The 21,198-nt window shown below is 48.1% G+C and overlaps 1 protein-coding gene across 4 annotated transcripts in view; it reads left to right on the top strand.

Moving 5' to 3' along the window:
* Positions 1 to 21,186, top strand: part of HSPA12A (heat shock protein family A (Hsp70) member 12A) — a 183,996-nt gene extending 162,810 nt beyond the window's left edge. For all 4 annotated transcript variants that reach the window (XM_032281762.1, XM_032281761.1, XM_032281763.1 and 1 more), the window contains 6 exons: positions 6,684 to 6,855; positions 10,328 to 10,414; positions 11,211 to 11,315; positions 12,699 to 12,957; positions 15,913 to 16,016; positions 17,002 to 21,186. In XM_032281762.1, the coding sequence (XP_032137653.1) occupies positions 6,684 to 6,855; positions 10,328 to 10,414; positions 11,211 to 11,315; positions 12,699 to 12,957; positions 15,913 to 16,016; positions 17,002 to 17,639 (1,365 nt within the window). In that variant the 3' untranslated portion in view covers positions 17,640 to 21,186. The remainder of the gene's footprint in view (positions 1 to 6,683; positions 6,856 to 10,327; positions 10,415 to 11,210; positions 11,316 to 12,698; positions 12,958 to 15,912; positions 16,017 to 17,001) is intronic.
* Positions 21,187 to 21,198: the final 12 nt, after the last annotated feature.

Below are 21,198 nucleotides of genomic sequence, written 5' to 3'. Positions count from 1 at the left end.
GTGCATTTATTTATTCATTAAACAAAGCTATACCGGAGGTCTCTGTGTCAGGACTGTGGTAGGCACTGGATTCTATCCCCAACCAAGGCAGGGGCCCTGCTCTTGGGTCGCTCAGAGCCAAATGGTTCACTGAAGCCTTTCATACTTTTGGGTTAGGGAGAGGGGTGTACTGGGGGCACAGTTGCTTTGCAGACGTTGCTGCAGTCTCTTCAGCCTGCCTTCTGGAGAGTCTTAGGACAAAGTGGAAATGAAACTTGCAACTCTGTGGCCAAAATTAACACCTCTCTACTCTCTCTCCATCCTCCAGTAGTATACAGACTAAGAAAGATGTGGACCTATGATGATTAATTTTATATGTCAACTTGACTAGGCCATAGGATGCCCAGATATTTACTCAGTCATTATTCTGAGTGTTCCTGTGATAAAGTTCAATATTTAAATCAATAAACTGAGCAAAGCAGATGGCCCTTGTTAAGGCAGGTGCGCCTCATCTAATCAGTTGAAGGCCTGAATAGAGCAAAAGGCTGACCCTACCCTGAGTAAGGGGGAGTTCCTCCTGCATGACTGCCTTTGAACTGAGACTTTTTTTTCCCCCTGCCATTAGGCTCAGACTTAAACACTGACTGTTCCTGGGTCCCGAGCCTGCCAGCCTATACCATGGGTTCTCCTGGGTCTCCAGCTTGCTGGCTGCAGATCTTGGGACTTGTTCGCCTCTATAACTGCATAAGCAAAATCCTTATAATTGTCTGTCTGCCTATCTATCATCTTTCTTTCTTTCTTTCTTTCCTCCCTCTCTCTCTCTCTCTCTCTCTTTCTTTCTTCTTTTTCTTTCTTCTGTCTGACTCTATGCCCTACTGGCTTTATTTCTCTGGAGAACCCTGACTAATACAGTGTCTGGGCACAGAACATAGTTCTCAGCCTAGCAGCTTCTGTCAGTGCTCACCAGGCATCCATGCATGTGAAAGGTATCATATCAGGTGGACATCTGTCTCCTTCTACGAGGTGGTGGCTGCCCACCAACCCTTCTTCCCACAGTGCATCCCATCCCATGCCCCTGACTTCAGGCAGGAGAGCTGGAAGGCTGAGGTAGAAGTGGTACTCCAGTAGGACAGTTGGAGAACTGGTCACGTCTACTCTGCTTGCATGGGAAAAATGGAGCCCCTCCTTCTAGGCCTCCTGATCACATGTTTGTGGCGCAATGGTGGAGGCTGAACTTGAACCTCCCACCTGCCACGTGGAGGAGAAAGCAGCCTGGAAGCAAGACAGTGTTATGAGGAGCAGGTCTGGAGTCCTGGGGCCTCTGCTGGGGCAGGCTCACTGCCCGTGAGGGCTACAGAGAGAGTGCACAGATGCAGTTTCCTTGGTGAAACTCCAGAAACTCACCTTGTGTAGAGTGTTTGTTTAAAAGATGGGTTAAACCGTTAGCTTTTGTAATTCATAGGCCCAAGCCATCTTTAGACCCTTTAAGAGCATTCAGCGAAAACATGGTAACAGAAAGAACAGCTGATCCCTCTTCTGAGGCCTTTAGAAAAGACGTAGACCCGGAAGACTGTTCTGAAGCTGAGGAGATTGTGGATAGGAAATAGTCCAGTTTATTTCTAAGGGCATTTTGCCTAAAATGTGTAACTCTAGTAGGCTCTGGAAACCTGTTAAATAAATGCTGCTCCCATATGTACGATGATCTCATCTAACATGGAGACATAGCTTCTTCTGCCTCCCTTTGGAACAAGCTGCAGTGAAAAATAATCATCGGGAAAAGCAAAACTGCCTAACACCCTGAACTGGTGCAGCTGGAGCCTCTTTTGTAGCCTGACCACAGCCCAGCAGAGCACTTAACTGATCTGGCCATTTCTTCTCAGCTGTGGACACAGGCCCTTGGCAGATTCTCCTGGCTGATTGCAGGGTGGAGGAGCAGAGCTGGTGTAAACACCACTTCCTCACCTCCTCAGTTTCCCTGGAGTGTGGTTTTTTCACCTGCTTCTCCTGAGTGAAACTCGTGATCACAGAGGAAGGCTTTAAAAAGCTACTACAGTGGTGCTCCTTCTGCCCCAAATTCTTGGAGGAGTTAAATGGGGTAGCATGCTCTTGGTTCAGATACTTTCTGTGTGTAGAATCCCCAGGTCAAGGCTGTGGAATGCAGGGATGAGGACCAGGAAACTGCAGAAAAAAGGCTGCCTGGAGAGCTGGTGGATCTATTCGCTCAGCAGCTACCTCCTGAACACCTACTGTGTGCTTTGGGGCAAGAAGAATTGAGCGTTGCCCTTGGAAAACCCACCATCTTGCAGGAGAGGCTACACATGTCGGCACCATTAATAACAGGGGAATCCAATCCGTTGGCTTCCCTGGGCCACACTGGAAGAAGAATTGTCCCAGGTCACACATAGAATACACTAACACTAATGATAGCTGATGAGCTAAAAAAAAATCGCAAAACATAATGTTTTAAGAAAGTTTACAAATGTGTATTGGGCTGCATCCAAAGTTGTCCTGGGCCACATGTGGCCTGTGGGCCATGGGTTGGACAAGCTTGGTGTCTAGGACAGGAAACGAATATGTTACGTGTTTGGCAGGGGCCCCAGTGGAGGGAGCACTCTCGTGGGAGTAGTAACCATGAGGTACCTTCTCCAAAGGCAGAATTATAAAGATAGAGTGTTCTTCTGCTGCAGGTGACCCTGGCCTGATCCCAGGCAAACGGACCCATAGGTTTGCTGAGGGCTGCCAGGTGGAGGGCTTCTGTTGAGGGTGGCTGCGTGTTAATGTAGAAACAAAGCTTGCACTTCCAGGCGTTGGGTCTTCCTGCCCAGAGAGAAAGATAGCTGGGTTTTTGAGAGCCTGGGCGATACTTTAGCATTTCCTCCTTTTCTCAAAGTCCATAGCAGCTCTGGGACTCCTGGGAGGTTGAATTTGTGCAGAATCTGCTGCCTCCTCTCACCTCTCCTTCTCAGTTCTCTTCTGGGGCCTCCATGGGAGTTTGCGGTTGGGACATGGCCCCTCACAGGACAGGAGCTGGTTCAAGCAAAGGAGTGTGGTTACTTTGTCCTGGGCCTCCCAGACACAGCCTGTGACCTTACCTTTTTCTCCACTGGGGAATGGGGTTCTCTTCACCTTTGCTTCCCACCTGCATCCTCTTCCAGGTACAGTGGGGAACCCCCTATGGAAATGGGCCAAAGCTTTTGCTGTGGAGCTGAGGCCAGCCCAGCTGGAGAGGGACAGATGAAAGGCCTCCCCTGAGGGCGCCAGCCCAAGCTGTTTTTGGCAGACTTGGGGCAGCCTGAGTGTCTTCAGGATGTGAGAGTGTCCTGGGCAGGGGACAGTTCTTTTGAATTGTCAGTTGCACACCAGGCACACTCAGATGCCCTCGAGTTGTAGAATTTTACTCGGGGCTCTTCACCCCTCTGGACTGTTGGATCTGATTTTCCATGTAAAGATTTCCCATCTAAGTCAGAGTTCCTGCGCAGAATTTCAGGGGTATTGTGGGTAGAGAGATGGGGGCAGAGCTTATGGTGTGGGAAGAGGGATGAGGTGTGGAGCATATGGTGTGGGAAGAAGGATAAGGGGTGGAGCTTATGGTGTAGGATGAAGGATGAGGGGGCTGAGCTTGTGGTGTGGGAAGAGGGTTGGGAGTAGGGCTTATGGTGTGGGAGGAGGGATGGGGGTGGGGCTTATGGTGTGGGAAGAGGGATGGGGTGGAGCTTACAGTGTGGGAAGAGGAATGGAGTAGGGCTTATGGTGTGGGAAGAAGGATGAGGGGTGGCGCTTATGGTGTGGGAAGAGGGATGGGGGTAGGGATTATGGTGTGAGAAGAAGGATGGGGCGGGGCTTATGGTGTGGGAAGTAGGATGAGGGGGCAGAGCTTATGGTATGGGAAGAGGGATGGGGTAGGGCTTATGGTGTGGGAAGAGGATGAGGGGCGGGGCTTATGGTGTAGGAAGAAGGATGGGGTGGAGCTTACAGTGTGGGGGAGAGACAAGGGGCAGAGCTTATGCTGCTCTTTCTCCCCTCCTATCCCTGGCCCACCTTGCTTTCACTGGCCCTGTGGGGGCCTCACTGCTGCAAGTCCCACCTGGCAGGCTGACATCCCAGTGGGACATGGTAACTGTAATGTAGCGTCTGGGTCACAATCTTTGCCTTTCTTCCTTCACACCAACTCCCTGGGCTCCACTCATGGGTTTACCCCCTCCCCCCGACCCCGGTTGATTTGCAGGTTTGACCTTTGGAGGAGAATTGTACCCATACAGGCCCGGCAGTTTCTTTGCAGTGAGTTTTCCCTTCTTCCTCATCCCGTTTTATGGAAGCTTTCCCCTTGGAACTTCTATTCTCCTGTGAGGTCCTTGACTCTACACACCTTCAAAGATGGAAGAATCAGCACAGGTGCTGTCCTTCGGAAGGGGCCCCTCTTGGTCTTATTTGGGATTTCTTCCTCCAGGAACCAGGCTCAGAGGCGTCACCTTTGCCAGAGGCACTGCACGTTTGAGAGCCACATCCTTTCACTCTAACCTCCAGCCATGTTTGTGCTAAGGATATCTAACGCGACCCTGTGAGAGTGAAGCTGGGAGGGGGGACTTACTTGCTTGAATAGGGGGCAGCAGGAAATCCTGTCATGCGCCTGAGTCAGGGCCTATTGACCGATGTCACCCAAGGGCAGACCCAGCCTCTGACCCATGGGCTGAGCTGATGGGCATTGACACTGCCTGGGTGGTTGGCCATAGCCGAGGGTACTAGGTGATGGGAAGAACAGTGCAGTTCACCAAGGACAGTGTAGGACATGAGCGTGGTGGTTCTCATCTGGTTTTATAAAGTCCGTCTTCCAGATGTGGTTCTGCCATGTTTGAGCCATTTGGTTTTTACAGAGTGAAGGTGCTTAGTCATCTGCCTGCTGGTAGTATCAGTTTTATCGCTGAAAGTCTCACATCCTAGGAAATCTTTATATCCTGGGCAAACTGGGACAGTGGGCCACTCTCCCTCTCTTTCTACATAAACTGAAGGAGTTGATGAATGGCTCTGAAGGTCTTTTGCATTCTTTTTTTTTTTTTTTTTTTTGAGATAGAGTCTTACTGTGTCACCCAGGCTGGAGTGCAGTGGCGTGATCTTGGCTTACTGCAACCTCTGCCTCTTGGGTTCAAGGGATTCTCCTGCCTCAGCCTCCCAAGTAGCTGGGATTACAGGTGCCCACCACCATGCCAAGCTAATTTTTTTGTACTTTAGTAGAGAGAGGGTTTCACCATGTTAGCCAGGCTGGTCTCAAACCCCTGACCACAGGTGATCCACCCGCCGTGGCCTCCCAAAGTGCTGGGATTACAGGTGTGAGCCACCATGCATGGCTGCTTTGCATTCTTAAATCCCCTTCCCTCCTTGCCCAGTAATTGAACCTCCCAAACCCCTCTGCCCATGATGAGGCCGGCTCCCCTTGGTGAGAGGATATTTATGCATATGTGGCATTAGGAGACCTTCTGAACCTGGTCTGCAAGAAGAATGCACAAAACTCCAGGGGTCTGGTATAAAACTTCCTCCCAGTAGGCGTGGCATCCCAAGGTTCCTAAGAAATGTCAAAAAGTCAGCAGCTCAGCAGTGGCGGGGACAAAGTGTGCCTCCATGGTCTATTGTGCTGGCAACTGAGGACACCCACGTGCCTGGATGGTTTCCAGAAGGAAGTGGGGCCTCCTGCTGCAGCTCGGGCCATGAGAGGTGGCAGGGACCTGGTTAGAGGCCAAGCCAGGCTGTTTCTCTAAGCATCTTCAGAAGGGTCATCCCAGGGCCTCCTGGGCTGCCCCTTCTCAAGGCCCACAGGAGTGGTGACTGGGACGGGTCAGACGTCACAGAACAGAAGCCTTTCTGCCTACTACAGGCCGAGGCCCCAAATGTTTGCAGATGGAGGCCACAGATGAGAACTTGGGGATCAGATTATTAAAGGAATATTTATTACTATTTGTGATATATGTATATAGTAAAACTATTAAAGGGTGGAGGCTCTGAATAAGATACCTGCTCACTGACTCTCAACCGCACTCTAGAAGTTGAGGGACTATATGGGATTCCAGGAGGGGCTTCCTCCTGGAGCCACTGCTCATCTGTCGCCCCCAGTAGATAAATCTCAGGAACCCTCCTACTGCTCTGGAGATAAAGGTCGATTACCCAGATAACAAAGTCAAATGCTTGCATAGCTGAGGCCCAGCCATGGCCTGTTTCCAAGGCCACCAAAGACTGGGCTTTGCTCCGATTTGGTCAGACCCCGTGGTATATGACAACTGAGAAAGATCACCTGCCTTCCACCCTGCGACGGTTTAGAAAGTTTCAGGGCCTCTGCAAGGCTGTGCCACCGCCCCTGGAGCATGGAACCCCATGTGCGTCCTACCATCTGTGTTCCCCCTGCCCCTCCCCATTGTGCTTCTCAGTTCTGAGCCAAGCAAGCCCCAAGTGCAAGAGGCCCCATGGCCAAAGCACCGGGCGTTTCCCCCAGGTGCCTGTACATTTTCTTTGACCACCCTGGGGTGTTAGGGTATCTGGACTGGGGCCCAGTACCGAAGTACCCCGACATTAAGCTCTGCGGAGGACTGTGTAGAGAATGTCCCACAGAAGCAGGGCGCGAGTGCGCCTTCCTTAGGGAGGTCAGCCCAGGCATGGGTGTCCTGTGAGCAGGCCTGCCCGGGGGGCCCTGGGTCCCAGCCTCTGTTTCTGTCTTCCAGGCAGGCCTGGCCTCTCCCGAGAACTCGGAACAGCTCATCATTGCCTTGGAGCCTGAGGCGGCCTCCATCTACTGCCGAAAGCTGCGGCTACACCAGATGATTGAGCTGAGCAGCAAGGCAGCCGTCAATGGGTACAGCGGCAGTGACACAGTAGGAGCTGGGTTTACACAGGGTACCTCTGCTCTCTCTCTCCCCCTCCTGCTCTCTTTCCCTCCCAAGCCCTGGATGTCTCTCTCCCTCTGATGATTTTAAAGGCACTTAGTGCCATAATGAAGAATCAGGATACTCCAGGAGGAGGTGGGCTTGAAGCACCTCTCGCTCAGCCCCACTACCTGGCTCCTCCCATGGGCATGGTTACCCTGGTTCATCACCCACCAAGTGCCTGGGGGTGGGGAGCTTCTCTCTAAGAACCTGAGGGTAGCCTGAGAGCAGTTCTTGGCCTTGCATTTTACTAGGCTCTTAATCTTTCTTATGTATTAACAGATTCTTAATCTAATTCCATTGTCTATTATTAATTCTCCATTAAGACTGTTGATTTATTGCTGACTCACTCATTGGGCCTGCTTCATGTGTGATGAGCTCATTATGTGTCTTCTCTGAGAGTTTAAAATACAGATGAAACCAGCTGACTTTTCCTGATCTGGGTGATGCTCGCTTAGCTGTGAGAAGGAGCACCAGCTTAGGGAGACTCAGGATTGGGATTTTAAAAAGCTTTTTCTCTTTAATAATTACCTGCATGCAAGTGGGTCATAGCCTGGGTCACAGAACGTGCTTCCCTGGTATACAGGGGTCTGTGGGTCTGTCCAGGGCTACAGGGTTTGCAGACATGTCCCGTCAGAGTCAAGGCACCAATGTGAGCATGGGCGCTAAGCGGGAGCACTGTGGGGATGGCACCAGGCATTTCAGCTCTGAGCTCTGTTCCCAGACGAGGGCTTTGAGGGCATGTCACCCATGCTCACCTCCACCCCCCACTGGAAGGCCCCAAGGCCCAGGAGGAGGAGAGGGAAGAAGACACCAGTGAGGACTGTTGCTGAGTTATCCCTGCCACAAGCTTGTTCCCAGCTTTTCTTTGGATCCCACACCCAAGGCCCATCCCTGCATTTCCCAAGGCACCGGGCCAGGCTCACCCTGAGCCCATGTGCCTTCCTGCCCAGACCGTCTCAAGCCTCCTCCTCCTGGCCTCCCCTCTTCCTGTTGACAGAAGCAACTCTGCTGCAGAGGCCACCTCTTTGTATTTCAATCCCAAGATTCAGGAATCTGGGAACCTCAGCCACAAAACAGTGGCAAAAGACTCCCTTGTCACCAGGCTGCTGCTCCAGGACACCAGGAGCCGTGTGCTCACACCTTAGATCTGATTTACCTGGAATGAATGGAAACAGCTTCCCTTTAAGATCTGAGGGCTTGATTTGCCCCTTTCTACCAATGCTCAGCCTCCTCAAGGCACACCAAGGCTAGCCTTATCGCTAACTAAATCAAATGCGTTAACATTGTAGTAAGTACTCAGAGGTTTAAATTTCCATCTTCATTGTTTTCACTGGAAAAAAAGAGGAATGACTAGGCTTATATCTTACATGCTGATTCTTCATGTTGTTCATAAACACAAATTCATTAGCTAATTCTAGAATGCTCTTTTTAACTTTTTGTAAGTCTAGAGGGGAACATCTGTTTTTGAAAGACTGCCTTCCCTGAGAGCTTTCGGGTTCCTTTCCCTTAATTTATCACCTCTGCCCCCACACTGCTCTGTGTTACCGTCCTGTGGCTTGTGGAATTTGCTGTCTCTGTGCTCCGAGGGTCTTCTTGGTTTTTGAAGTCCTCAAATTGTTGGCTGGTGCCAGACGAGCGCTGTCTGGGGTGAGCCTGGCAGAGCACTCGACCAGCAGCACCTGAGATGCCTGGATGCTCCTCCATGACTGAAGCCCAGTGGGTGCCATGCAGAGAAATGGACCTGGTGCTCGGCCCCAGCAGTGCAGGGTTTGCCGTCAGCATGATTTTACTCATAAAGGACTGAATGGGATTGATAAAGGCTACATTTTTCACAATCTGAGGCTTAATTTGCCTGAAAACTGGGCTAATTTTTGAGAGCCCAGTACATGTTATATTAGCCTCGCTTGGCTGTATTTTATGAATGCGATTTTTTAGCCATCTAGATGGCTTTAGAAAACCAAATGCCCATTACAAGGTCTGCAATCTGGAGCCAGTGTTGGGAGCAGGAGAGAGGCTCTGAATTTGGGGAGCCCTCCCAGGCCCACAGGAACTCTTAACTCAAGGGAGGCCTCCCTCTCCACTCCAAACCAGGCCCTGGTTTAGAAGAACTTGGAGCTGGCTTGGTGTTTGCCATTCTAATCCCCAGAGAAGTTGTTTTGTAAACACTGCGTTCTTTGCTGAAAGAGGCTAGAGGGTCAAGGGTGCTTTATTGGATAAGCCACAGAGGGGTTTCTAGGACAATTCAAAATCAGCAGCACTAGCTTAGGGACTAAACAACAGAAAAAATGGGGAGGGGGGCGAGGTTGTGGAATGGGACAGAGAGGCATGGACAGCGGAGATTTCCCCTGTAACGTCAGGGGCTGCCCTCAATTGCTCAGTTACCATTTGCTGAGTACCGGGTCTCACGCTAGGTGTGTTGTCTTCATTATCACTTACTGTGTGCTGGCTGAGGATGTGTTAGAGACTCAGTCCTTGTTTTGCCAACGAGGAATTTAAGCCAACTATTAATATCCTCATTTTGTGAACGAGGAAACTGAGGCCCAGAGGGTCGATTTGCCCAAACTGCGACCTTGGCGGTGCCCTGCCGCCCCCCAGGTGCCCTCTCACAGCACCCTTCTCATCTTGAAACATTCCATTATTCTGCTCTTTCCAACTTGCCTATAAATTGTTAAATCTCAAAGGCACGAGGGCCTGAGGTCTGAGGGTTAATTTCAGATTGCAAGAAAAGAGTCTTGGGAACTGCAAGCCCCTTAACCTCTCCTGATCTGGTTTCTCCCCTGAACATAAGGACAATGATTTGTGCCTTGTCTGTCACAGCCACACAGACGTCCCCGCCACTCAGCACCTCAAGGGAGCCAAGGTTGTCCCTGTGTTCGTGGAAGAGGCAGCACAGGGGTTTGCCAGGCCCAGATGCGCCATCTTGTGGTGGAAGTGCATATTGGCTTCAGCTGGGTCAGGAAATGCCGGCCCCCCCATCCCCACCCCCACCCCCACCCCCACCCCCACCCCCACCCCCAGTCCAATTATCTAGGGTCCAGGGTAGGAAAACATACTCCACATTCCTTGTATCAGACAAAGTTCCTTGATGTGGATTGTTTAACTGAGCGCACTGCAGGCTGTTTTGGCAGATAGCTTCCTCCCTGGGACAGCAAAGCCAGGAAACTAAGCGATTTCATTAACCCTTTCTCCAAAAATGTCACCAGGGGAGGGGAATCTCATTAGGGTGGGCTTTTCAGCTGGGCACAGGCTTAACCGAGGATTAGAGGAAGGCTGGTGGAAATTGCCTTCTCTGGGAAGAGCTGGCTCTGCTATTCCCGACATTGTATTTACTCATTTTGGTCAAGTGTCACTAATGTTCCATCCCTAAATCTCCTTATGCTATTGACTCTCTGCTTCTTCATGCTTTCTTAACCCTTCATGTTCTTTCTGTCGGCCACTAGCTAAGGAGCACATACGGCGTAATCGGCAGAGTCGGACCTTTTTGGTGGAGAATGTCATAGGAGAAATCTGGTCCGAGCTGGAGGAAGGTAGCGTCCTTCAATGTCCTTTGCTCTTGCTGGATTTTCCTGTGCTGCTCGCAAAAAGGCATTCCCATTTGTCCCTTTTGCCCTTTTGGAACATGTTCAAACTCAGTGGGTTTTAAAGACCCCTCACGCAGGTAGAGCTCTTTTGGGAGCTGTAATTTTGCATGTTGTAAAACCAAGTAGAGACTGGAACTGATCAGTTCCAGAGTAAGTCTAACGTGAAACGCAGATGATTTTAGGCACTATTCATGTGGCAGGAAGCTGCCCACTAAGTCCGTGCCTGTAATCCCAGCACTTTGGGAGGCCGAGGCAGGTGGATCACCTGAGGTCAGGAGTTCAAGAACAGCCTGATCAACATGGAGAAACCCCGTCTCTATTAAAAATACAAAATTAGCTGGGCATGGTGGCGCATACCTGTAATCCCAGCTACTCGGGAGGCTGAAGTGGGAGAATCGCTTGAACCTGGGAGGCGGAGGTTGCGGTGAGCCAAGATTGTGCCATTGCACTCCAGTGTGGGTAATAAGAGTGAAACTCTGTCTCAAAAATAAAAATTGAAAAAAAAATTCACTCACCTGGGTTCTCTATCATCCATCCCTAACCGTCCCTCCCCCCACCCCCCGCAGGCCAATTGCATTCCCTTTGGCCATGGTTAATTCCTGGAGCTGCTAATTAGCAAAATCATTGTGCTAATGAGAAGCCCTGAGGGCACTTAGCTGGGTCTGCCTAGTTTCCACCCGCTAGCTTGCTTCAAATGGGGTTGGCGAACAGTCTGTGTAAAAGATGGCTGTTTTTGTGCCAGGTGACAAGTATTTGGTTGTGGACAGTGGCGGTGGCACCGTAGACCTGACAGTCCATCAGATCCGGTTACCGGAGGGACACCTTAAGGAACTGTATAAAGCCACAGGTGAGCCCCTGCAGGGTGAATTTTCTCATACCTGAGCAGTTTCCAGGCAGTTCTGTTTTCACTTGTTTCGGATCTCTCTCTCTTTTATTCTCTTAAATGCCACTAACATGTGGGATCGTAGGCGGTGGAGGATACTAATGTCTGCTTGAAATTGGAAAGCAAAATGCAATTAAACGTTCTTTAAAACACAAACCATCACAACTTGGGTTTTGGCCTAAAGTGAGCCTGTTTCAGATCTGGCCAAGGGAGTTGGTTTCTGAAAATTCTGAAAGGATGAGATTGTAACTTGATGTTGCCCATGACAGTGCTAAGGTGAACTTTCTAGAGAGGCCTCACCTTGTCTCGGATCAAGATTGCGAAACCATAGGCCAGGTGCGGTGGCTCATGCCTATAATCTCAGCACTTTGGGAGGCCAAGCGGGTAGATCACTTGGGGTCAGGAGTTGGAGACCAGCATGGCCAACATGATGAAACCCCATCTCTATTAAAAAATACAAAAATTAGCTGGGCGTGGTGGTGCACACCTGAAACCCCAGCTACTCTGGTGGCTGAGGCAAAAGAATTGCTTGAACCCAGGAGGCAGAGGTTTCAGTGAGCAGGGATCATACCACTGCACTCCAGCTTGAGTGACAGAGTGAGACTCTCAAAAGAAGATTGCCAAACCAAAGAACATGCTGTTTTTCTTTTGGGAGGTCGGAGTGGAGAGGATAATGGGTTATTAGAAGATCACACAGGGTCTAGACCAGGCCTGCTGATTTTCCAGTCCCCGCCCTTGGATGTCTTGTGTTGGAATACCTTGATGGACCTAGTTAGATAAAAGTATTGATTTTATTAAAATGTAATTGATTTCAAATAGATTGTTGGCTGAGCCCATGCTCATGCCTGTAATCCCAGCACTTTGGGAGGTGGAGGCAGGTGGATCACCTGAGGTCAAGAGTTTGAGACCAGCCTGGCCACTATGGCAAAACCCCATCTCTACTAAAAATACAAAACTTAGCCAGTGGTGGTATGTGCCTGTAATCCCAGCTTGTTGGGAGGCCGAAGCAGGAGAACTGCTTCAACCCAGGAGGTGGAGGTTGCAGTTAGCTGAGATTGTGCCACTGCACCCTAGCCTGGGCAACAAGAGCAAAAACTCCATTTCAAAAAAAAAAAAAGAAAGAAAAAAAACAAAAAATAAAAGATTGTTGACGAGATTTCTGTAGGGAAAAGCTTCTCCACATGGAATGAGAAGCAGCACAGGGTTCTGAAGTGTAAGTAAACACTTAGAGCTGCAGTCCTATTGCTGAGTGGGTCAGAGATGAACAGGTAGGCCTGTTTCTCAGAGTCTGGACTGGGTTTCTAATGGTTTTTAACACCATGGCCTCCCTTCTTGTTCTCTACTCAGGCGGACCCTATGGATCCTTAGGAGTAGATTATGAGTTTGAAAAACTTCTGTGTAAAATATTTGGAGAGGATTTCATTGAACAATTCAAAATCAAACGCCCTGCAGCCTGGGTTGACTTAATGATCGCGTTCGAGTCTCGCAAAAGGGCAGCTGCCCCAGACCGAACTAACCCGCTGAACATCACGCTGCCCTTCTCCTTCATTGACTACTACAAGAAGTTCCGAGGGCACAGTGTGGAGCACGCCCTGCGGAAAAGCAAGTGAGTTGGGCTCATTACCTCGGGCTCTGGACGTTCTAGGGGGTGGAACGGGCTGATGGGAGACAGGAAGGAAGTGTGGACTTGGGATTCCAGTCCTACACACTGGCTGTATGACCTTGGGCAAGGGACTCTGCTTCTCTTCCCTCAGTTTTTTCCATGTGGCAAATGGGGAAAATAATTCCACCTAATTCCAAGGGTCGTTGTGAGAATGCAATGAAGTCATATATGTTAGGTGCTTAGAACAATGCCTGGGACCTGGAAAGTATTATCTATGTGTTTGCTAAAAACAGAGAAACTATGAAAGCAGTTGAAGTTTAGTTTTGGCCCCTGCTGTTTCCCCAGTGTCTTGAAGAGAACCTGTTATGCAGTAGGTGCTCAATAAATACTTGTGGAATTAACCCAATGGGAGTGTAGGTGTCTTGCTACTCTGAGTCCCTTGACTGATTTTGTGTCTCAGCTTGTTGCAAAATGAATATATTTAGAAGATGGTTTAAAACTGAATTTAAAAAATAGATAAAAATAATAGATTTCTAATAATCTTAAACATTTAATACACACACACACACACACACACACACACACACACACACATATAGTATCCATAGTGAAACGATGACTACAGATAGATTTCCTATCACATTTCATATTACCTTTTTTTTAATAACCCTTTTGTAAGGGAACATTTACCCGGTAAAATACCCCATTGTCCAGCTTCAACAACTGTCAGTTCCTGGCTAGGCAAAATCCAATTGTTATAAAGCAAATCTTAGAGTGATTATCATCTCATCTATGTCAGTATGTACCTCTAAAGGAGACAAGTTTTAAATCACAACCACAATACCACGGTAACCCTTAAAAAGTAATAATTCCTCAATATCATCAAATGTCTCATTAACATTTTCCCATTTGTCCAATTTTTTTCACTTTGTATCAACATCCAATCACTACAGAGCAGCTGTTTGATGTGCCTCTCCAGTCCCACTAACGTACAGTTTCCCCTCCTGTTTTTTTTCCTTCACAATTTATTAGATGGCAAAACTAGTAGTTTGTCCTTAGATTGGAGTTTCCTATCATCTGGGCTTTGCTTATCTCATGTCCACCATGTTACACAGCATGTTCAGCATGTTCTATCCCTGGCTTTTTTTCTTTCTTTCTTTTTTTTTTTTTTGCAAGTTGACAGGTTGACTTAGAGGTTTGAATCTTTGGCACATCAGCCTTATGGGTGGTGGTCCTTCCTATCGTATCCCACAAAATGTCTGTCCATCTCTCCTTTTGTGATGTTAGCAGCCGTTGATGATTATGGCCTGGTCCGCTAATGCACTAGGGGTGGCCACGTGGCCACCATCTTGGTCCATCGGTCCTTCCTCATTTATTTAGCTAGAATAGTCCCAGAGAGAGAAACTTGGCCCCTCAGTGGTTTGGGTGCCCTGAAGTACAGCTCACTTAAGAAAGACAGGATAAATGGGTTGGTTTTCAGCCCCCATTTACGAGTTAAAAAAAAAAAATCAATTTCCTAGCATCTGCCGAAGTAACTAATGAGTTTTTCCTTTTGTGAGGACATGAAGGGGAGTATCATTATGACTTTAAGGATTTAAGCATATTTGATGTATTTTAAACCATGGCAGTTCCATCCTTATTGATACCCAAAATGTCCCATCTCTGCCAGTAGGAGCCTCCTTATGTTGGCTCGGAGTCCCTTTGCCATGACATTTGTGGTAGTGACAGTGTCTTTGCCTTCCTGCACATCAAGACATCCTTGGCTCATCTTGTATATTCCCTACTCCAGGCCTGGAATCAGCTATTTCCCCAAGAAGCCCTGGTTCCTTTTAGTGGAAATCAAAGCAGATTTCATGCCAGGTCTCCTTGCTCTTGGAGCATGGCCAGTCTGGACTCCTTTTACTGGGCTGATGTTCTCTGCCCTATTGGCCACGCACAGAGGGCATCTGTCCTCTGTGTGGAATCCCAAGACCTACCTGCACCGTTCTGGGATCTGTCAACCCTTCCACTAAGCAAACGGGCTGTGGCTAGCCATGGGGTCATTCCATACCACACTGCATTGTCCTTTGGGCTATGCCATGGAAAGGATTTCCTTTCCAGCATCTAGAACATGTTGCTGGGAAGCTGCAGGTGTATGCTTTTGCATCGGGGACAGAGGCGCCATTTGCCTGGCCTCTTAGAGCAGGCAGGGCACACCTTATAGGTTTGGGGAATACACAGTCCCTAGCGTTTGCTTAGTGCCAGAAAGTTTCCAGAGTGTTTTCACAGACATGGTATTTAACTTCATCTTTACAACAACCCCTGTGAAGGAGGTAGGGCAAATGCAGTTATCCTTGACTTCCAGACGTGGAGACCAGCTTTGGAGAAAATGGAATCCAATGTGCCCAAAGTCTCAGAGCTCCACAGTGGTGATGGCCAGGCCAGAGCCCCACAGTCCCAGGTTCCTGGCCAGGGCTTTCTCTGTTCCACACTGTTGTTTCTGGACAGAGACCGTGAGGGGGCTTACTCTGTCACCTGACATGTGCCTGGAGGGCTGAGGACCTGCACCTGAGCACACACATTTGTAGCCATAAGTAGCAATACAATAAACTCACCAGGAAGCTTTTAACACACTTGAATCCAAATATTGTTGGGTTGAAATTGTGATCCTGTAAAAGGACCACAGTGAGCCCTTTAGCTCCTTGTCTTTTGCACTAGACTTTGGCCTCCACTATCCCAGGGGAGGGTCAGTCACAGCCAAACTTAAGATACACAGAAGAGATTACGTCTTAGCTTTTGAGATTCTAAGGGTCCAGGTCCTGGCAGTTTAGGGGTTTCCAAAGGTGCTTTTGACTTTCAACTCCCTTTCTGCCCACTGAGATGTGACAGATGTTCTGCCAGGGCACGTGTTTATGCAGATAAGCCTGGGTATCGTGTAGACCCTCACTGCCTGCTCTTCTCCATGCTATGCTCCTGCAGTGTGGATTTTGTGAAGTGGTCTTCGCAGGGGATGCTGAGGATGAGTCCGGATGCCATGAATGCCCTTTTTAAGCCGACCATTGACAGCATCATTGAGCATCTCCGTAAGTATCAGCCAGGGCTCAGCCACTTGGCAAGGCACAGCTGAGAAAGGGGATGGGCTTTTCCAGCATCACCAGCTAGTGTATATGGGAGTCAGGTTGGCCTGGATCCAGGAGCCACAGGCAAGGGCCCCGCAGGGCTGGGCCGGGCTTGGGCATGTATGGGAAAGGTTGCTGGGCACAAGCTCTGGATCCCTACCTCATACTGCAAAGCTGCTGAGAGCTTGTCTCACCCAGTCTTTCCATTTAGCCTCAAAAGTCAGAGAGCTGGTAATAACAAAGAGGAAGAATTAAAAAAGCAAACAAAACTTTAAAACCACAAAAAAGATTAGAGAGCTGGAAGCTCTGAGGCAATGTTACCTGAGAGTGATGGGCTCTAGGAAATGCATATTCTTTGCTTTACTGGGACATATTAGACATCCTTACCCCGCTAGGGGAGAAGGAACTGTCGTGTGAACGAAAGGAAGTTCTGCTGCACGATGGCAAATGGAATCTGGCCATATTGTTATCCTGCTACGTTGGTGGCAGTGCCTAGGGACACATAGCAGACTCACCCGGGACCTCTTTCAGTATCCCATCCCTCACCTACCAAATCAGACTCCCTAGGAGTGGGATGGGATTTTTATGAAAAGCAGAGAATTCTATTTTTAACAGCCTGCCTTGACTTACCCAACAGAACCACAGGTTTGGAAAGCTTTAGGAGTATTCATTTATGCAAACCAAATTCTATTTAAAATTATCACCATGTATCTGTTAAAATGCGTTCTACTTAGCGGCAGCTCTGGCTTTTATCCCTGAACATATTGGTGTGCAAACTCCCTCTCTTTAAAAGACTTTTCTGCAAAGATTCTGTTCAAAGGAACTCAGACGAACCCTCCCATTGGCCCAAGTGGCTTTGTCTGTTTCCCACAGATGCAGGCAGCCCAGTTCCCCCTTCCGCTCTGGCTTCTGGTGACAGGACATTCTCTCCCTGCCTCCTCTCTTCCAGGGGACCTGTTTCAGAAGCCCGAGGTGTCCACCGTCAAGTTCCTCTTTCTGGTGGGCGGCTTTGCCGAGGCGCCCCTCCTGCAGCAGGCGGTGCAGGCTGCCTTCGGGGACAAGTGCCGAATCATCATCCCCCAGGACGTGGGCCTCACCATCCTCAAGGGCGCCGTCCTCTTTGGCCTGGACCCTGCGGTCATCAAGGTGCGCAGGTCGCCACTCACCTACGGGGTGGGTGTGCTGAACCGCTACGTGGAGGGCAAGCACCCACCCGAGAAGCTGCTGGTGAAGGATGGCACTCGGTGGTGTACCGATGTCTTCGACAAGTTCATCTCTGCTGACCAGTCTGTGGCTCTTGGTGAGCTGGTCAAGCGTAGCTACACCCCGGCCAAGCCCTCCCAGCTGGTCATTGTCATCAACATCTACAGCTCTGAGCATGATGACGTCAGCTTCATCACTGATCCTGGGGTGAAGAAGTGCGGCACGCTCCGCCTGGATCTTACGGGGACCAGTGGCACTGCGGTGCCTGCCCGGAGGGAGATCCAGACCCTCATGCAGTTCGGGGACACCGAGATCAAAGCCACAGCCATTGATATAGCCACTTCGAAGAGTGTCAAAGTTGGGATCGACTTCTTAAATTACTAACTCTCCCACTCCGCTGCCTGCCCCCCGGGACTCAACTTATCTGCATCTGCTGACCTCAACCTTGACTGTTTCTTCCCTAACCTTGACCCTCACCATTGCCCATGTGAATTTCAGCAGGGAAAATGAGAATAATCAGGGCTAGAAATAGTGAGTTTTGAGGGCACACTGGAATTGGAAAAACAGAAATTAAGATTAAGATTTAGGCATAGAAAATTAAAGGATCCTGGAAGAGCAGCTAGTTTTCATAGGTACAGAAGTGGTGAAACAGCCATGGAGAAGGGAATCAGTCCATTTCTGCAGCAGTGGTTGCTCAGCTTTGAACAGATCTCTGTTAAGTAGAATTAGCATGCCCTATTGCTGTCTTTCTAGATTTAAAATGAGATCTTTGAGTCAGGAGATTTCATCTGAGTCTTCTCTTTTGAAATTTTTTGGACGGTGGTCAGTATAAAATGGCACCTATCTGCAGTTAATTTATTTTCATCATCATGTGATTAAAAGTGGTGAGTCAGTGGAAATTGGGAATGTTTTTAGCTGGTGGTAGAAGGCTGCCTACACTGGGCACTGTGTTAGGTTCTCATATAATTTAAGGAGGCTCAGGGAAGAATAACCGTAGCCTTGAGTAATCCACTAGGGCTTTTGCGAGTAGGAGAGCTGATACCTCACATTCTTAGCAGGTGAAAATTTGCCATGATGGAAATAGATAGTAAAGAGTTACTGACATATCCCAAATTATGTTCTGGCATATAAATTCCCAGTATGCCAAGACCTGATTTCTGAGTTCATAATTCTAGTGAACCTCAGTAGGAATTCTGGGTAAGAAAATGAGGTTGCCATTGGTCTTATTTGGATCACCAACCCCAGAAATCCAGAAGAGCTTCTCGCCTTGAAGAGCAGACAGATTTTAAATTAACCCCCTCCTCCTTCCCACTCACCTTCATCTCCCTAAGAGTTTTGGCCATTTAGTCCCACATTTTGAAAGGGATACACTGGCGAAATTTGGGAAGAGAATCTGTGCTATGCAATGTTTCATTAATATCTTCAGTTTTTGAGTCTCTTTAAAAATAATTTGTAGATCTATACTTGACAGATTAAGTCAGTTTTTTTCACAGCAGGTCTGTGGCTCGCCTGCATCAGAATTGCCTGGGTGCGTGTTCAAAAACAGGTTCCTGGATCCCAGCCTTTTTTAACTGAGGCTGACTCTTGGAGAGGGGCACCAGAATCTGCATTTGTAGTATGAACCGCATTGTGATTCAACTGAAATTTGAGAAATACTAACTTGAGATTTTGTTGAAGCTCACACACGGACCATAGCCCATAGTGTGCAGCTGTCTTCGTTGGGTTCTTTTAGGAAGAGGGCTTGCATGTGAAGGTGACCCCATACCTTGCCTTCTTGGTGAACGGGATTAGGGCTCTGCCTGGCTTGGAGATGGCACTTTTAAACCTCACAGGAAGGCCAGGGGAGGAAAGAATTGCAAGAAAGGGACACTAAGAATGGAGCTGACTGAGGAACCAACTGGAGGGTTTTCACTCTCCTTCCCCACTGTACAAAACCAGTTTTCTGCAACATTCAGGAGCCAAATGAGGCAAAAGAGTTAAGAATCTGACTCACAGCCCATCTGATCTGTTCAAAGCTGTCTTTTCCACCTGCTGGAATTCATTAAATCACTGGAGGCATGCATAATGAATGGAGAATGAGTGAACTTCCAATGCAACTTGGATTCACAAACCCATTATCATAGCCAATATGCAGATTTTAAATAGCATTTCACATTTCATTTGACCATGTCTTCTTTTTCACATTGCCTGCTGCAGAATTCCCTACTAGAATGTGAAACACGAACAAATCACAGAACTAGAGAGCACTACTCACATAACTTAGTAGCAGGATTATGTAACCAGGCACACAGGTGTGTTTGTAGTGTTCTCTTGCTACCTGCCCTGCTTTAAACGCTAAATGGTATGGGTCTTTCTTTGTTGCCAGCCATATTCTGCAAATAAGACTTTTCAGTGTAGTTATGAGTAATATAATTTTATGTACATATAATATTAGAATCTTGTACAGAATCTTTGTTTTTATGATGCGCTTTTCTTGTTAAAAAAGAGGAAAATGCTCCTTAATTTTTGTTGATGAAACTTTTGTTACTGTCCTTAATTTTCCACAGTTTCATTTCTTAATTGTGCTTACTAAGCATCAGTTTGTGCAGATGCCAAGCTATGGACTTTGTACGAAAGACTGAGCAATAGACAGAGGTGCCTAGGGTCAGAATACACTGAACACACATGGACCGCCTGGATCAGGAGCCTCATCAGACCCTTCTCCATGCACACCCTTCCCAAAGAGTTACAGATTCCATTGAAAGGAGCAGATTCTGTCCATTCTCCTGTGCAGACTTTGAGAGCTGAACATTCTGGTTCTGTAAGCAATGTGACTGTGCAGAACAACCTAAGAAAACCCTGTGCATCCTGAGGGGTCGTTGACCCCTCCTTCTGGGACAGAGCAGTCACTCCGAGGGCAAAGTGTGGTCCACTGTGTGTGATGTTTTCAGGATGCTAGGGTCAAAGAACGGAATCAAGTGGTTCATAAGCCCAACTTTTCTGCTGGGTTAAGTGTTAAGTGTAACCCCTCTTTTTTGGGCTAATGTAAAGCCTTTCCTGCCTTGCAGTAATGCTATCTCCCTGTGTACTGTTTCTCTTAAATGAGCTGATAGAAATCTGCAGTGTTGGTAGATAGGTGATAGAGAGGGTGATAAGTTTATCTTCTGGCCACAGGACTGCAGCCCCAGTAGTCAGAGTCCTTAATCGAAACCCCCAAATCCATCCCTCCTTCCCTACCCCCACTGGAATATTCTAGAATAAGAGCACTGGATAAGTACACTTGAACACATTTTCAAATCTTAGAAAGTATCTACAAGGCCTGTTGTCTTGACCCATTGCTCAATTGTCCAAGACACATTATCTGATATTCACATTTCTTGGAAGCAGAATCATCAAGGCTTTCCTTTGTAACCACCCTTTCTGTACACAGTAAGCATTAATGAATGCTGAATAACAGACAAGTTACAGGCAGGAGGGGAGAGAGGAGGAACCATACAACTGTTTTTGCAAAATGATGGCTTAGTCCAGATTATAGAGGCTGCCTTACCCTTAGAATGTTATTTAGATCAAGTTTAGCTTTTAGAGTCCAGGTCTGGTTAATTGCCAGGGTGGCAAAGAATCGCATGCACCAATATAAACAGGAGTCAAAATGCATTATTAGTCAAAGATCGAATTTCACATTGTAGAGATGTAATATCTGTGATTAAGCTGCATATGTATGCTGGAAAACGGCTTAAGTGGATGACTAGTATAAAAGTTGTTGGCCATAATGTCACACCTCTCATCTGCTTGAAATATGGACCAGTATTCTAAAATATCAGCTATTGAGGTCTCTTTCACTACAAGATAAATTCAAACTTCACAGAACTTTGCAGCAGTTCACCACAGACAGGATTGTGTCTACAAACTCTCTTGTCTTCACAGATGTCTAATAAAGCAAAACTCTGAATCTCATGTGGCCCAG

The sequence above is a fragment of the Sapajus apella genome, unplaced genomic scaffold (assembly GCF_009761245.1).
Source record: "Sapajus apella isolate SASKATOON/1434 unplaced genomic scaffold, GSC_monkey_1.0 scaffold13, whole genome shotgun sequence".
NCBI classification, from domain to species: Eukaryota; Metazoa; Chordata; class Mammalia; order Primates; family Cebidae; genus Sapajus; species Sapajus apella.
The sequence above is the reverse complement of the archived record's forward strand: the minus strand, read 5'-3'. Positions and strand labels throughout refer to the sequence as shown.